Source organism: Artibeus jamaicensis, unplaced genomic scaffold (assembly GCF_021234435.1).
Source record: "Artibeus jamaicensis isolate MK-2021 breed Jamaican fruit bat unplaced genomic scaffold, CSHL_Jam_final contig_432, whole genome shotgun sequence".
Taxonomy (NCBI): domain Eukaryota; kingdom Metazoa; phylum Chordata; class Mammalia; order Chiroptera; family Phyllostomidae; genus Artibeus; species Artibeus jamaicensis.
Genome location: NW_026521828.1, coordinates 7,908,599 through 7,927,003, shown reverse-complemented (window position 1 = coordinate 7,927,003; position 18,405 = coordinate 7,908,599). Strand labels below are relative to the sequence as shown.

General features: G+C 41.6%; 1 protein-coding gene across 3 annotated transcripts; it reads right to left on the bottom strand.

Annotated features, from left to right (window-relative positions):
- Window positions 1-11,311: 11,311 nt before the first annotated feature.
- Window positions 11,312-17,026, bottom strand: MED7 (mediator complex subunit 7). Of its 3 annotated transcripts, none has more exons than XM_053665939.1 (2): window positions 16,948-17,026; window positions 11,312-12,887 (listed from the first exon to the last, which is right to left on the bottom strand). In XM_053665939.1, the coding sequence occupies exon 2, from the start codon at window positions 12,868-12,870 to the stop codon at window positions 12,169-12,171; it is 702 nt and encodes a 233-aa protein (XP_053521914.1). In that variant the 5' UTR covers window positions 12,871-12,887; window positions 16,948-17,026; the 3' UTR covers window positions 11,312-12,168. The 3 variants fall into 3 exon arrangements, with proteins under 3 accessions (XP_053521914.1, XP_037008156.1, XP_037008157.1); XM_037152261.2 differs by lacking the exon at window positions 16,948-17,026 and adding an exon at window positions 16,508-16,913; XM_037152262.2 differs by lacking the exon at window positions 16,948-17,026 and adding an exon at window positions 16,217-16,488.
- Between the last annotated feature and the right edge of the window lie 1,379 nt (window positions 17,027-18,405).

Sequence of the window (18,405 nt, the reverse complement as noted above, 5' to 3'; positions counted from 1 at the left end):
TCCATGTAGCTTTAGTCCCAAATTTTAGTAAAGGGAAACACTGTGGTTGGATTTTTAAGAGTAAGAGGTTAAATTAAGCAATTATGAGACAGATATTCTGACTTCCAGATTGCAGCTAGCCACGTGACTTCCCTTTCAGAGTACATGTAATAACTCAAGTCTATACTTGAAAAAACAAAACCAGTTTTTCAAATTCTATGTTATATTCACTGCAGAAAATTCTGAAAATGGAAATAAGAATAAAAATAAATAACTGAAAGGCCATCATCCCAGGACCATGAAATACCCACTATCAACATAATGGACCTCCTTTCAGATATTTTTGTGCACACCTCTCTCTATACACAAACATGTTAATGTCAGAATATCTTGGAGAGTTGTGAACAGCATGAACGTGATGGAATCCAGGAGAAGGTGCGCCACATTTCTTTATACTCCCTATTAAAACTCCTGTCAGTTGGCAGGCTGCCCCTCGGATGGAAGTCTTTCCATTTTCATTTCACTTTATGTTTGTGGTCTCTCGCCCTCATTTGCATCCAGTGCTTCCTGTCTTGCTCCAACCAGATATCGGTGCTGAGGGGGCTACTCCAGACCAGAGAGAGAGCCTGGCCACACCTGGATGGAAAACTCCAGGTCTTCCATTCTTCAGGATGACACATTGACAAGACAAATTTCTCCCTTACTACTGACCACTTTCATGGAACAATCTTATGCCAACCAACTCTTCTTTACTCACCAAAAGCTTGATGTTGCAAATGACAGATACCCCAACTCACAGTAGCTTAAACTATAAGGTGAATTTTTTGACTGACATGAGTGAGATAAGTCCAGCTTCAGGCAAGACTTTAGTTCAATGGCCCCAGTGAATTCAACAGAGACCTCATGTCTGGCTGTCCCAGTGCTGGCTCCTCCCTCCAATTCCATGGTGCCCCTCTCCTGCCCTGCAGAGCACACACATCCACACACCAAGAACACATCTTGACCGCTCTTACGCAAGCCCAGAGATTCACGTTCCCTCAGAGGCCCAAATTGGGTTACAGGCACATCCCGAAACATTCTGTGTTCACAGGGCCAGTCAGGCCCAGGTCACGCCCTCAAAACTCATGCTCTGAGAGGGAGAGGTGGGTCCCTCTAAGAAAGCGCAGTGCATTTCAGGGGGAGAACTGGATGCTGGACAGCAAAAACCAATGTCCACTACAGACCCCTTCCCAGAAAGGGATGGGGCAGGCAGATGGAGAAAAGAAAACCTGCCCCCTCCAAATATGTGTCATTCTTTTTCTTACAAAAATGGTATTTTAAAAATGTTGTGCTTGTTTAACTTACAAAGACATGCCCCCCACAATCCTGGGGCATTGACAAAGAGCTCTTGTGTTTGTAGAGTTTGTATATTTAGTGACTATGGATGAGTGCCAGAGAGACAAGCTTGAGGTTACACACAAACCAGCGCAAGAGCCAGCTTTGTGCACACCAGGGCTCTCGGCCCCACAGTACAGAGCGGCTCAGCACAGGTCCACATTCCGAGCTACCACATTTACTTCTCTTAGAAGTTACTTGCTTCTCTTAGAAGCAAGTGTTGTGATACTGCTCCTGCCCACATAATCAAACCTTTTCAGAGTAGAGGAAATAGGGAGGGGTGTGAAAATTTACCCTTAATAGCCCAGTGAGTCCCCAGTAATGAGACTGAAAAGGATGAGAAGTGGTCTACTGGGGAGAAGAGTCTGTTGGGCTATGTATGAGTCACTGTGGGAAGTCCTATCTGCAGTCTCATCTTGAAAAGGCAGGTCCCAGGACTTCGTCCAGAGGCCATGCTGGTGGGAGAGGTGTTAAGCATGTTCTCCAATGTGGCACCTTTTCTTTCTTTTTATTTGCTTATTAGTGTTTTAATTCAGGTTTAGAGTAAAGTTAACCATGATGTACTTCTTAGCAATTCTGATGAGTACTTTGTCTTGTTTTATTTCATTTTACCATTTTCCCTCTTTTGGCCCTGAATCACAATGTCATTTTTTAAGGCATCATCAGCCTTTTTACATTTTTAAAAAATTTATTGTTTTCAGAGAGAGAGAAAAACATCGATTTGTTGTTCTACTTATTTATGGATTTCTGACTGGGGATCAAATCTGCAATCTTGACATATCAGAATGATGCTCTAACCAACTGAGCTATTGGGCCAGGGTTGCATATTGTCATTTTTCACTTCTTATAGGAATCCACTTTATAAGAGAATGATAAGCAGTCTTGCTTATTCTAGCTTACATTCTCACCGGTGGTAACAAGAACTCCACATCTTTGCCAGTATCAGTACTGTCAGACTTTAATTTTTTCCAATATAATGAGTGTATGATGTCACAACATGGCTGTAAGGTTCCACTATCATTTAATGGAAAATATAACAGATGTACAGAACATTGCATAAACTTAAATTTACGGGCACTGTAACCAACTAAGCTTCCTGGATCTATATGTGTGTATGCGTGTATGTGTATGTACATATATATAATTGTGGGGTTTTTTTCTTTGCCAAACTGGTAAGGATACAATGGCATCTTACTGTGGCCTTTCTCAGCATTTCTCTCATTACTTCAAGGCTAAATAAGCACCTTTTCTTTTTTTTATGAACCATTAAGATTGGGGCAATCAAGACCCTGAGGGCTCCTAAGGAATTTTTACCTCTCTCTTAAAGAATTTAAATGAGGGGACTTGCCCACAATAAAGAGTTATTATCAAAAAAACTTATTGACCTATCTATAGGGGCAGGGCAGACAACTAATTACTGAATATCTTGCTCCTTGTCCACTAAATGACCTCCTCCTCACTGAGGCCCCAGGCATCTGACATCATCCTTAGCTTATAATGTCCTTTATTCCTTATTTTCTCTTTCCATCTCTGAAGCTCTCCTGTACGTGTGTTCCTATACATAGGGTCCGGCAGAAGTAACACCTGCTTGAGTGTGGTTGCTAAGGTAATAATGTGGGTGTAATAATTTAGTTTTAATTTGAACATTTCATCTAAAATGCCATATGGTATGCTTGAGTATGATAGTGTTATTTTACAGAATTACATGCTTATGATTTTGTAATAAAAAGGGTGTTATTTGTGCTGGACCCTGTATATCACACAAATCCTCCTCTTAGTCTTCTTAACAAGGTCACCTTGGTTAGCTGGGGCCTTTGAACCTCCTATACATTTTTAAGTAAACTTACCAAATGAAAATAAAAAATAACCTGGTAAAAATTTGATTGGCTTGCATTGAATTCACAGATCAATGTGGGGTAAATTTGACTTCTTTACAATATTGACTGTTCCAATCCATAAACATACTGTCTCCTTGATTTATATTTTCTTTAAAATCTTAATAAAATTTTAAAAGTTTCTCCATAGAGGTCTTCAACTTACTCTGTGATTTTTTGCCCTGGGTATTTCATATTATTCATGCTATCTTACACAGTATCTTATTTAAAGTTTTTTGTTTGTTGCTGATATTCTGAAATGCATTTTTGAATGTTTTTTCTCTAACCAGTAAACTCTCTGTTAATAAATTATTGGTAGATTGAATTTTCTCTGTAGAAAAACATTTTCTGCAAATAATGACAATTTAGTTTCTTCCTTTTCAATATATTTTCTAAAGAGATTTTATTTATTTACTTTTACAAAGAGGGAAAGGGAGGGAGAAAGAGAGGGTAAGGAACATCAATGTGTGAGAGATACACCAATCAGTTGCTTCTTGAATATACCCAACTGGGGACCTGGCCCACAACCCAGGCCTGTGCCCCAACTGGGAATTGAACCAGTGACCTTTTGTTTCACAGGCTGGCACTCAATTCACAGAGCCACACCAGCCAGGGCTCAATACATTTTTTATTTTACCATGCTGGTTAAGAAATCTGGTACGGGCTTGAGCTAGAAGCAGGTTACTCCAGGCATCATACAAATTAGTGACAAAGCCATTCATGGGTGCAGGCCCCTAACCTCCCAGCTCTTGACTTGTTAACTCTGCCTGCCCTCTCATTAGACCCTCTTCACATGAACCTGCTGTTGGCCTTCTAAGTGTTGATGGGACCAGTGCTAGACACCCGGCCTGAGAGGTGGCCCATCCATTCTTGCTGCCAGGAATTTGCCTGAAAAATTCCATTTCAAAAGAAAAAATCTAGTACATATTTCATGCTTTTGATAGTAGGCATCATAGTTCCATTCCATCCCTTAAGGGAAAGATTTGAACTTTCCACCTTGGGTATAATACATGCTGTAGGTTTTATGGGGCTACCATTTATTGGATTAAGGAAGTTCTCTTGCATTCCTAAATATTGTAAGAGGTTTTCTTTTTTTCTTTTTCATGAGTGGATTCTAAATTTTACAAAATGCCTTTTGTGCATCTCGTTGAGATGATCAAGTGATTTTTCTCCTTTAATCTATTGTGACAGATTACATTAATTAATTTTCTATTTTATATTTCTCAACTAACCATAGTTTAGCCATAAAACATTATCTTTTATTTTTATGTATTATTAGGTTAATGTGTGTGTTTTTAATGCTAGTCTCATAAAAAGAGCTGAAGAATGTTTCTTTTTTTCCTATTCTCTAAGAGAGTCTGCATAAGATTGGATTTTTTTTTCTTTCTAGCAATCTTTGGTAGAACTTGCCAGCAAAGCCATTTTAAACAACTTGAAGCTTCTTTGTGATATTTCAATTGCTAATTTTTTTTATCATTAGCTATTTAAGTTCCCTATTTGTCTACAACATTTTCATCTTATTCCTTACTGTCTAGTCTATATAATCTATAGTAACTTCCTTTTTTATTTCTATTTTTCATGCTTCCTCCTTTTTTATATCCCTCTCCCTCCGAGCCAGCAAGAACTCAGAGCCCCAGGCTCCTGTACCACCTAAGCCTCCGGGCCTCACATCAGCCCTTTTGGATCAGATGTTTCCACACAGATAATTAGCAAGCCTGACACCTGAGTATGTTGCTTGGGGACAATTAGAATGGGTCTGTTTTTTTCATCCTCTACATTAGATGGTACCTAGCCTATGAGATAGGTTCCATAATTACCATAGTTAATAGTAAAGCCCAAATTCTACTATGCCTGTTCTTTTCCTTTCTTTCTTTTTTAGACCTGTTTCAACTCTGACATTTACTTGCTGAAGTGCCATGTGCGGCAAGTTACATTTGAGTCTCAATTTCCTCACATGAAGTGGTTTTTATGTAATTTTCCAGTTTGACTATGCATACACAAATATGGGCTCAGATTATACCCAACAACTTGCTTTTATCGTATCTTAATCTTTCCACATCCGTGCTCTCATTCTTAATGGCTCTTAATTGGCTGCATGGTATTTATAGTAGATCCCTTTTATTTGTTGAATGTATGTGAAAATAAGCAAAGACCCACAAAGCATCTTTCCTTGTAGAACTGATACAATGCCTTCCTAGCCAACCACACCTCCACTGGACTCCCATCTTCTGAATGTCTTTTCTTATTCCAAACCTTGAGTGGGGAGCAAGGGAGCAGGGAACCAGCAGCTTCACAGGATTTGGTCACATATTAAGCAAACCTGAGAAGCCTCTTACTGTCTCACTACTAAGCAGGAATGCCTGAGGTCTTCCCCGAGTCTTGTCTAGGCAGCCCTGGGAGAAAGGCTATGATCAAAAGATTCTAATTCACAACACAATACTGATTATTTTGAAGAATTCACACCCCGTTCTCTCCACTAGAAAAGGCCACAGTCAGACACAGGCAGCAAGCCTCACTTGTTGAATGAAGTAAAGCTCAGAATCAGAAACAGAACCTCTGAGTTACATCATCTTATTCCCCTGCCACCTGGCTGCAGCTACTAAACTCGAGGTAAGAGTGCCACTTAGTGTCACATTCATTACATTGCAATTTGAAACCACTTCTTCGGTCTTTAATTCTAAGTGTCACATGCAAAAAACTAAAGACTCAGCAGGAAGAATAGTTGAACTTTGATGGTTTACTAAGTACCAGAGATTATGCTAAGTGCTTGGTAGCCACAAAACCACAAAACTGACCCTCAGTTTCATAAAGTGATGATATGTAGTTTTCTCCTTAAAATACTAAGTCTAAGATGTGCATGCCTTAACATGTCCAAAGAGAGTTCATAATTTCCATTTACAAATCCCTGCCTCCCTCAGCCCAGTATCATGTAGTATCCAAGAGCATGGACTTCACAGGGTCAAAATACTGGATTCCAGTCTTGGCTACAATACTTACTGTGACCTATTAACTATATGATGCAGTAAAGAGGTGATAAAGTATGGAAGTTGAGTGTGTTGGCTTTGAAACTAGAATTTTCCAATCCTGGCTCTGCCACTCAATGTCTTGTGACCTTGGGTAAGTTATATAACTTCTCAGAGACATCCATCAGTGTAGTACTGATCTAAAAATTATACTGATTTCATTGCGTTGTTGTAAGTGATACAGGGTGCAGCGGGGGGGGGGGGGGGGGAGGAGAGATTTGGAATGGTGTCCAGAACTCAAGGTGTATAGGAATATTGGAGAGACATATAAGATGTCCTCACCCCTTCCCCCCCACAGGTGTGAGTTGGGGGAAGGGACACATGGAGCAGGAACATGCAGCGCTGTTTTGTACAGCCACAGCTTTGCAGCTAATCCATGGCATTGTCATTTAACATATCTCTAGCCTTAGGTGCGTCACTTGGTTATGTTAAATGGTTGTGGCCAGGCTTGGAGCCAGGGGGATGAAGTCACTTCCCCCCAAGATGTAACTGGGGGTCTGGTCCCCTGAGTTACAGCACCTGTGTGGGAGCTTGGAGAAGATTGGCTCTAGGACATGGGGCCATACCTGCCCAGACTAATGATGGCAGCCCAGTAAACTTGTAATAATAGAAATACTGGCAGGTGTAACTGATCTTGGGAGGAGTCGGAAATAGGGGTACAGAGGAAGATTGGTGAGGGGATTTAAACCCAGACAGGGCAGCCATTGGGGAGAGCCACACAATTTTAGCAGAGTGAGGACCCTCTCTTGGCAAGGTGAAAGGGGAGAGACATGCAGCTTTGCCAGAGTGGGGACCCCTGCAGCCAGGTGAAGAAGAAATCCACATGCTTCTGGTGGAGTGCAGACCCCTGCACCTTTGGTAGAAGAGGCCCAAATGGCTTTTGGGTGCTCCCCTTGGCCGCATGGCCTGGAAAGTAGGAGAGACTTTGACTGGAAAAATGGGTAGAAAGAACTCTTGCCAGTGGACTATGAGAAGGTGCCACATGACTTTGGATTAATTGGAGATCCTGCCTGGACAGCAACACAGCTGACGGTACCAGTGGCCTGGAAAAACCGGACGTGTGCTCTTTTCCTGATTTACGGTACCCGAAGTTAGGACGGGGGAGAAGGGAGCGCTGTGTGCGTAGGTGTATACCCTAAAGGACTTTGATATTTTAATGAAGATGTTAGGTCTGAATAGCATTAAACATTTTGTTTCCTTTTCACAAATCTCTGGCCTTGAGAGATGTCTTTCCAATTGGCGAGGGACAGCCCAGTAGGGGGTCTGGACCGTATTGGTATACCTCCCCTGGAGTCTGGGACCTGGTATATCTGTTCTGTAACAGTTTTTCTGGCATCCCTGAGTGTGCCAAATATTGCCCCCCCTTGGACCTCTGTTTTGTAACATGAGGACAAAATGACTTCCTGCATGAAGTGATTAGAACAGTGTCGACAAAGCTCTTTACAAGTTTGCTACTGATTTCCCATCAGATTTAGTATAAAACAAGCTCCTTCTTTTGTTGGGGACTGCTCTGTCTGGTTTCAGGAATTGTAACCCCAACACCCACCTCCCTCCCCCCCCACATGGCTAGGGATGAATGAGTGACCTCCGGAATGCGAGCCACAGGAGACAAAGCTTGTCTCTGGTAGCAAACACTGCCTCAGTTTCCTCTCCCTGCCCCCAAAGCATGGTCGGAAGTCAATGGCAGGTAAGTCTCCTCACAGCAAGGAGCAACCTAAACCAGAGTCCACCACTTGGGAGGCCATCATGGAAGGACTGTGGGGTGGGGTTGCAACAGAGAGTAAGCAATAGACCCTTGCCCCCTGGCTATGTGACATAGCCCAAGTCCCCATGTCCTCTGGGAGAAGGGCTTCCTGGCTCTAATCCCCTTAAGCCTGAATACCTGATGGGGAGAGGTGCAGCTCCTTGCTTTACTAGAGTGTGTGTGTGTGGGGGGGGGGGGGGGGGCAAATCTGGCATCACAAAGAATTCCTGAAAAACCTGTGACATCTGCTCTGCTGAGTGTTTTCATTCATACAAAGGTCCCAGAGGAAATGATTATGTCTCCCAAAGTTTCTGCAACCCCCTTTCCCGACAGACACTGACTCAGACTAAGCCCTCAGATCTCTTTGAAATGTTATCTACTGTTTGATCCTTGCCACCTGTATTCCTCTGTATTACAACCCAATAAAAGCCCTTGGAGGAAGGGGCTCAAAGCCTTTTCCCCCTGAGAAACTGGCCACCGCTCAAGGCCTTTTTCCTTGGAGAAACTGACCACCTCTCATCCCCAAGCAGATCATGTCAGGTCTTCTTTATTTTCATCAGTGGCAGACAGACGGGGGGACTTGCAGGAAAAGTCACCCCCACATTCTTTGGCCTTTTAAATCCTGTAATCTGCTCTCCATCTGCTTCTCTAAGTCTAACCTCCTCCCTAGGTTGTGGACACAAAGGCCTTTCTCATCCAAATCATGTCAACTTTTTATTTCCTCATGACACCCTTGAACTTGCTGTTTCCAGTGACCTCAAGACCTAGCACAGGCCTTTTCTGAAGTACCACACAGCACAGTTGAAGTCGCCTTCCAAAGCCCTTAACAAATGTGAACAGGTAAACATGGCTTAAAAAGTGAACAAGGCATTTTGAGCAGGCAATAAGGATATAATAGAAATAGTCTTTGGAATGTTACTCATGTGAGAGTTAGATGGTTAAGGTGTGAACTTAACACCTTCAAAAATTAACTCATCTTTCTTGTTCATCTTTTTCCCATTTTCCTCCCCATTCTCCAAACCCCCAGCTACTAAACAAGTATCAAGCATAGAAAGACAATACTAACTACATGAATATATGAAAGAATGGGGAAATGGGGAGTGACCACCATCATACATAATAAATTAATTTTTGATGTTTATATCAAAAATCTACTTAATGTGCTTGATTTGTAGTAGGTATCTGCAGTACGGTCAGCTCAGCATCTCCTTCCCCCTGTGAGGTGGACACCTACTCCCACACAATTTGGGGACTGTCAAATTCTTACAGGACTCACCTGATCGGTCCAGTTGGAATCAGGAATGCTACTCCTAATTCCTCCATCCAGGCTGGTTAATTAGCCTTTCACTTTTTTTTCTTAATTTGAAAGACAAGGCCCACAGAGCAGTGCAGAAAGACTTAACACTTGGGAATGATCAGCAGCCATGTTCTCCAGCCATACCATGAAAGAAGCTGGGCTGTAAAGGGAATGAAACAGAATAAAGCTAACGGAAATGACAGGAGAGACTGAGGGAGTCTGGGTGGAGTTTGAGTTCCAGTTGCCATGGAGACCCTCCCAATCCTCTTCATAGTCTGGATGTTCTACTTACCGTTCAATCATATAACACAGTATTCTTTCCATGATTCATCCTTTTGCTTAAACTAGTTCAAGTAGAGAGGACTGACTAATGCAATATTCCTTTAACCCACTGCACAGTAAAGTAATTAAGAGATTCTTAAAGTCAATGCCAGGGCTACCCCAGAACAAAAAGAATCTCTGTGGTTTGGGTCCTGGAATAGTAATTTCAAGAGGTACCCAGGCTAGTCTTCCAGATATTTCACTTTGAGGAATCAATTTATCAGCAATATCCATTATAACTAGGTGTGCAGATAATCTTCACAAGATTGAAAGATTTTTATATAAACTTTAAAACTTATAAAGTGCCACTTTGTAACAGTGCAATAGTTCACATCAAAACTCTTTAAAAAGACCTACAAGATACTATCCTCTCAAAGTCAGATTTTAAGATTCCTAGTGGAATTTAAATCCCTTAATCCTCTCCCCAACATGTACAAGTTCATATACAAATTATGTTGTAAATCTTGTAACATTACAGATTCAATTAGGTTTTTTTTTCCCCACTGCAAGGATTTGCAAAGCAGCCAAAAATTGGTTTGTACCTTTTAGCCCAAGGCCCTCAAAATTATAAAAGGGTTGAGGGCAAAGAAGACAATTCTTTTGAGAGTTGCTGAAGTGTTAATACAATGTCTAGCTTGATTCCCCTCCCCCTTCAATTTAACCTTAGAAGAGACTGGACTGTGTACTCTAGTCTCTGGAGCCGAAATCTACACCGAACACATGCCAGAAAAAAAACACAAAAATAAATGTGACCAGGGTATACTTGGGAATAGCCTGCACCCTAAGATTCCTAAAGAGGATGAATGTTTCACATAGATAATTGACCTATGGCCACTTTAAACCGGTCTTTGCCAGCTCCAGAGCTGAAGCCCTTAATCGAGTACATATTCCTTAAGGACAGTATACCGGAAACCAGACTGAGAAAAAAAATCAGAAGTGGACATCTGGGAAAAGATATTACCTTTATTAGTGGTCCTTGAATCTTAATTATTTGCACCAGAATCATCTGCAGCTTGCTACACCACAGCTTGATGGACACCACCCCTAGAGTTTGATTTAGTAGGTCTAGAGTGAGGCCTGAACTTTGTATTTTTAACAAAAATCCAAGTGATGCTAATGCTGCAGACCCAAAACTACACTTTGAGAACCACTGGCCTGTATTAAGAGAAATACCAACAAAGATAACTCAGACACAAGGCAGACTCTCCACTCAGACTTTGGTGGATGCGAGGTTAGAGGGAGAAGAGAAATACAGAAATAAAATGTGATCAAAATAAGACAACTTCTTACTCATATAGTCAAATCAGCTGGGGTTGGGGGTAAAGTTAATGAAAGGAAGGCCTAGTCCTCAGTCATTCAAGGGCCCTCAGGGAACCATCTTCAAAATGAAGTTATCCTGGGTGTGGCCATCCAGCCAGCAGATGAAAATGGAAGATTAAGCAAGAAATTTTTATAGGACAGGACTGAATTATTACCCTCATATCCTGCTGCTAAGAATTTAGTCATGTGACCTTGCACAGCTGCAAGGGGAACAGGGAAATGTAATCCCCTGCAGGGTAGCCTTATCTAAGCAACGTATCTCAGGGGATATATACTCTCCAGTGAACACCTAACAGTCTCTGCCACGAAACTACGTTCCTATTGCAGACTTCCAGCTTTAAGCAAGTATAAATTTGATTTTAAAAAAATGTACAGCTAATCACATAAACATTTTTATTACTAAAAGGAATGGTTGCAACCAAAAGTGATCAAAAGACATATTATATAAATGACTAAAGAAAGTTAGGGGACCCATTCAGGATAGGGACAAGAAGCCAAGATAGTGTGTTCACAGGAGGAGTCAAGAGGACAAATTGCTGTTTTTTAACTCTGTGGGGTTCCTCTTTAACATATTAAAATGATGTTTTAGAGATTAAGCAAATTTTAAGTAAAATATAAAGATTTCATAATATATTTATGCAGCTTGATATCATTTATTTATCATTCTCATTCTTAAAGCAAACAACCAGTCTACTTTTCCAGAGTGAAAGTTTGCTATTACTAAATATTATCTTCAACATTTACTGCAACGGGAATGTTCCACACAACAGCAGTACTTTGCTTTTTAGGTTGATTAAGCTTTTTAAAAAATATATTTTATTTATTTACTTTTTAGAGGGTAAATGAGGGAGAAGGAAAGGTAGAGAAACATTGCTGTTCAAGAGAAACATCAGTCAGTAGTCTCTTGCACAAACTGGGGACTGGCCCACAATCCAGGCAAGTGCCGTGACTGGGAATCAAACCAGTGACCTCTCAGTCCACAGGCCAGTGCTCAACCCACTAAGCCACACTAGCCAGAGCTAAATTGATTACTCTTAATGTAGTCATATTCATTTGCCTATGTTTGCTGTAAAGTGATATTACTGCCCGTGACATCTCATAATTAATCAAGTTGGAGAGTTAGGCTCTTCACATAACTCTTAGTTAAATCTCTTTTAAGACTCCCTAAGAGCAAAGTAACAAACATATGATGCTATTTACTGAAAGGAAAAAAGAAAAACAACAAAAAAACATCCTTCACGGTCTTTCATTCATTTCATCAATTAGAACACATAAGGCAGCGTCTTTCTCTATAATCTGGTCTTTCCGATGACCTGAATTTTCTCTTTGTTGTTCATTCTGTCCAGTACAATTGTTGCTATCATCAGCATCCATTAGTTCAGCTTTTACTCTCATTCCTGCTTCTGAATGGGGTAAATCATCAGGTAAGGAAGCCAAGCAATTTTGAATCATCTCAATGACTCTTTCCAGATGCTTCTGAAATCTCTCAGCTGTTTCAAGGCGTTGACGTTTCTGTACCTCCATCATGACCCTCAGGGTCTCTCTTGCTTGGTGGGGTCGGTATTCATTTATGAGATGATGTACATGTACAAAAAGCAGCTTAAGATCTTCTAGCTTCTCTTCTCGTTTTATACTCCCAGGGCTCCTTATCAAAATATCTAAGAGGTCTAAGAAATTAATAAGGATAGACATATTGAGTTTTCTCAGTTCTTTCTTGTGATCAAACTGCATAGGATGAAGCCGTTCAATGCCCTGACTTTCTAAAGGGCGGATGATAAGATCATCACATTGGAATTGGTTGCCAAACATCATGTAACTGTCTTTTATTGGAGGTGGAGGCTTGGGAGCTAAGCCTTCCTGAATATTTTCATCCGTATACTCCTTGATATACTGCATTGGAGGCGGCGGAAGGGCACTCACTTGCTGTGGCTCACCCATTGTGGAAGACCAAGAACCTATAGAAACAGACCAAAGATTTAGAGTGCCTCTACAAAACAAACCTGTCACACTGCATGCCTAGAGACAGAATATTTTCCTTTTCTCACCCTAGCAGTTTGGGCCCAGCACAAAATGATCTCCTTAGTTTCGAAAACTAACATGTACAACAGGGAAAGGCTGCCATCCTACTCTAATTGTCCAAATACCTTCCTTCTATACTAGATTCTTTTGCTAACATAAAAAAATACGCTGTAGCATGTTTTCACCTATAAAGAAAATCTAGATTCCACACCTCATCAGTTATGTCCTGTTTCTCTACTCCTTTCTATATCCAAACTATCCATGCTGTCTCCCTATCGCATGTACTTTTGTTTTGTATTATAGATTGATTTCCAAAAGCAAACACTTAAAATAAACACTATGACAAAATTAACATTGTTATATTCCAGACAGCTGGTATCATCTGAGCTGCTTTGATAAAATGATGATCCAATTTCACACCATTTTTTCCTGCAAGGTACTCTACAAGTTTTCTACTTCTGCTACAGAAATTCCAAACACAACCATTATCTTCTATGGCCTCAATAACATCTATTTCATCATAAAATGATAAGATTCCCTTCCGAATGCTCGTTTAGACTGATCTTACTAGATTTTCAAGATATAAACCACCATCCAACATCAAAGATGGCAAATAATATACTGGAGGCAGTTTTATACTTGAAATTTGTGAAGTTCTAGGAACAGCTCTTGGATATCCCTGTTTCCACCAAGCCACAGTGATAGGGAATCAATGAGGCAGTGGACATAGGCACCATGAGTTACTATGGTATAACGATACCAGCCCCCAATTCATTGCTTTGCTAGCTTTCTGCATATTCATTTTTGTTATTATCCAACCTGGCTCCAACCTCCTAACCCCACAAAAACTGCTCACCAAGGTCATCAGCAATCACCACATGATCACCCATTGGATATTTTTCTATGATGTTGTTTACTCAGCCTATCAGCAGCATTTTCTTCCTTTTCAACATATTTCCCCTCCCCACCCAGGTTTTGCGAGCCCACATTTACATTTTCCTCCTTCCTCACTAACCACTCCCTCAGTCTCCACTACTGCCCTTCTCCTTTATCCAAAGTTTAATGTCGGTGTGGATGGGAACATGTTATTGAGATAAAGAAGATCAGAAACAGGGAGGAACAAGCTCCCTGTTTATATAAGGGTATATAAAGGAGATGAAATCAAATCAATTTTTTTAAGTTTGAACACCCTGTGAGACATAGGGTGTGCCAGAGGACAGCCCTAGAACCTCTTGTTTCTAAATTAGGGATTTACAAACTGGAAAAGGTAAGCAACATAAAGAATGAAGCACTATGGGGCAGGGATTAGAATGAAAGCACACACATGCCAGATCTCAAAATCTCTAGACATAACATTCTTGTAGGAATGAAGATGAACTGTTTCTCAGTTTCTCTAATTTTTCAAGCGAGAGCACAAACCCAGATTTTTATGTGACATCTCTCAATTTTTAAACACTGAATTCATTCCAGAAATTGTCAAGTACTGTGAGGTCAAAAAGAACTTATCTGCAAGAATCTTGCTGGCCACTCCTTTTAGACTTCTGCTTTAAATTCTTCTTTAGGTGATTGCAGACAATTCCATAGCTCTTAATATCATTTCTATCAGTGGTTTTCAACCAGGGTCAATTTTACCCACCAAGGAGACACATGGCAAGTTCTGGAGACATTTTTAATTGTCACAATCAAAGGGGTGCTAGTGGCATCTAATGGGTAGACACTGGGGACGCTGCTGAACACTTAGAGTGCACAGGACAGCCCTCCACAACAAAGAATTATCCATCTCAAAATTCCAAAATATTCTGTCAAAGTAGAAAAACCCTGGTCTATGTTTATGACTCTTTACATCTCCAGCCCAGGCCTCTGAGCCCCTTCTGGATGTCTCATAAAGTGATCAAAGTTTTTAAAAAAAAATTTATTTCATCCCCTATATACATGTAACAGCCTAAACCTATTCCTCCAAGTTTCTAATCTTTCCTATCTCAATAATATGTCGCCATTACCTACCTAGGATTTCAAGCCAGAAACCTAAAGCTTATCTTAACCAACCTCCTCTCCTCCCTATCACTGTCAAATTTATGAAGTCCTATGATTCCACACCTTCACTATCTCAAATTCATCAAGGGTGACCAAGTCACTATTCCTTCTTGCTGATATACAATTGCTTCTCCAGAAATCTTTTTGCTTTCACTACCATTCTATATAATGGCCAGCATAACTCTTCTTACACCACATCCCTTCTCCCTTATAAATCCTAGCAATATTGCCTTCAATCTAGTATTCTTACTCAATTCCTTAACAGCTTCTTCTGCCTTTGGGTCTTCCTGCTTCAGGCACTAGCTTAAAATGTCACCTCTAAAGAAAGAAAGTCTCTGATTATGCATCAAAAGCAGATTCTGCCTTCGGGCATTTATTGTCTGCACCAGTATTTGTTCTGCCTCCTTACCCAGACAAGCTGAATGAGAGAAAAATTTTGACTATATAGTTCTCACTGTGTCCACAACCATGCACACAGGAACTTCATAAATATTTGTTGAGCTCCAAATCAATGAGAATCTGGAAGTAGGTACAAACATCCTTAATGTTTGTTCACTCCTCCATAAATCTACTGTTTGTTAATATATGACAATGAGTATCCAGGGATGATCATGATGATGGATAATATTTGAGGATATACTATAATGCCAGACACTGTTCTAAATACTCTTCTCATGGTTGTGAGAAATCTGAGAAAAGAAAGTGCTCTTTCATTTTAGAGATGAGACAACTCAGGCTCAGGAAGGTTGAGCTGCTTGTGTGCAAGTTATAAAGGAAGGATCCAGAGTGGGAACATCTCAAACCCTACACTATACTACCTTCCGAGAGTAAACTAGGAACACTGCCTCCATCCTAGTGCTGCTTACAATCTACTAAGGAAATAACTACAAATTGTAAGACTACTGCAAAAAAAAACCCAATAGATCTAACTACCAAAAATAAATTTAACAAGTATATCCCCAAAACAAGAATATTCTCTGATTAAAGACGTAATTACAAAAATCAGAGAGTGGGCACTGATCTGGTACTTCAGAATAACACGGACAGCCTAGGTTTCACCCACTCAAGCCTTTTTTGGTTCCGAGTCCTGTTCTGCGCTTCTCCGCACCACGCCCCTTCCTCCATTGAAGACGCCCTTTTCCAAAGGCCAACCAGGTAACAGGTACCATTGTTTTATGCCCTCTCTTAATCTCCGTAACAATTCTGAGTTAAGCACTGTCCCGGATTCCACCTTAGAGATAAGGATCCCAGGTCTCAGCGAGGGCAAGTTCTGGCCCCAGATCAAAAGGTTAGCGAACGGTCCGGGGCAGGAATTCCCAGCCTCGGTCCTTTCGGCGGCACGGGGCCAGCTCCCTCCCTGAAATCCGGACACTGCGAAGCGTCCAACTGTAGGAAAGGAACCCGACACGGCAGAGAAGTCATGTGTACTCCTCTGTCACTTCTCCAGACTGAACTTTCCAAGGCTGTGTCGGTCTTCGGTAAAACCAACGCCAGGTGTCGCAGCGCGTGGTCCGGGCCTCACCCCAGACACTTCGCTCTCTTTGTCCGCTGTCAACGAGGCCGCTACGACGTGGTTTTACAGCCTCTCCGGAGGAATCTGGGTCGATTAGGCTTGGGGTCCACCTCCCTCCCCCGGCCCCATCAACCAGCGATTTCGGGGCTGCTCCCTGAGGAGGGCGGGCTGGGACGGTGACTCCCAAGGCCACGCGGCTCGGGAAACCAGGTGCCCCAACCTCCAGTCCGGCTCGGCCTCCGCACCGGAGGCCGTCCTGAGCCCGCAGGCTGTCCAGCCGGGGCTCCACGGCCGGCGGGCGGGCCGCGCGCAGGGGCACGGGAACGGGAGGCGAGCGAGCGGACTCGGCGCCAGGGCTCCCTCTTTCCCATTGCGCCCTGAAGACACAGCGGGGTCCGGAAAGGGAAAACCTCGCGGAACGGAGCCCCAAAATGTCGCCGCCCACTCACCTCAGCCCTGGGTTTACTGTGGTAGCCGCCTTCCCTACCTCAGGCGAATCCGACTTCCGGCGTCCTGCTTCGGAAGAAAGCCTATGATGCTGTGTCTTTATTGGCTGGAAGAGCTGTCATTTAACTGAGACTTAATCCCTCCCGCGACCGCTGGCTCGCTATTACGCCTGCGCATACTTTCCTGCCCCGCCTACCCCAGGTCACCAGTAGCAGCGCAGGGCCAGGAGGTGCTGGTTGAGTTAAAGTGGGGGTGTAATTCAACATTCTGTTTATAAAAGTACAAGCGCTGCTGTTAGCTCCGTCTTCTTTTTTATCACTTAAAATTAAACAAGGCATCTATCTATATGCCATACATAAAAGTTAGAAAATAAAGATAAGCAGACATTTTTAAAATCAGGTCGACTAACCCTACTGTCAAAAAGTTTTTAAAAATGAGATTGGATTCCACATACCATTTAAATATTTTTTAATCCGGAAATATTCGTGACCGCTATTGGGAATGAATAATATATTCTCAATTTCCATTTCTTCACCATCTATTTACTTTTATTTTTGTTTAGAAATTCAGAGATGTCTGTTCTGTTTCCAGGAAACAAACAAATTAAAAAATAAATTAGACTTAGAGTTTTCTTTTGAAGGCTGTTTCATTAGAAGTGTCATAAACTTGTAAATTCATGGAGAACTTACAAGAGCATGTTGCAAAAGATTGTTATTCTGATTACAGTTTCAACTTTACCTCTTTAAAACAAGATTCTTTGATTTCATAGTTTATAAACTTCAAGTTTATAAACTTCTTAGGGAGCATTCCAAATGTCAGCAAAAGTTTCTGCCACTAGTTTAATGCCAACAGGAGTGCCCAGTATGGGATGCAATAAAAGGAGAAAGGATTGGGGTTAACAGATTACAAAAGTGGGAGACACAGCCCCCACTGGAAAGAAAGTGTACTCCCCCGATTCAAAGGGCAATTTACTTTTTTTAGAGAAAGTTCCCACCTTAGTCTCTGATTGGTCCATATCTATGCAAATGAGGAACCCAAATTTGCACAGTCTGATTGGTTCAAGTAGCACTGTCCTGATTGGTCAGAGTTGTGTGTTCTGATTGGTTGTTATGTCTGGTCACTAAAGATGCAAATAAAGATATAGCTGTGCCATTCCCATTGGACAGGGCAGGCCTCAGAAGGTTGGTGTAAAGACTACACCTGGAACTCCTTTGTAAGAGTTGACTGACAGGAACACAGTACTAGACAGGATTAGCTCAGTATGTGGCTTGTTTTGAAACACAGAGTACCATGAGAGGACTTTGTCAGCAATGACTGCTAGACTCTGGTTATGAATTTGTGTCCAGTTAACCATGAGGATCCTTCTGAGCAGGTATTTCCTTCTGGGAGGGCGGGTGTTCACATAAACATATAAAAAAACTAGAGAGAGTAGTGTACTCATCACCCATCTTCAACAGTTG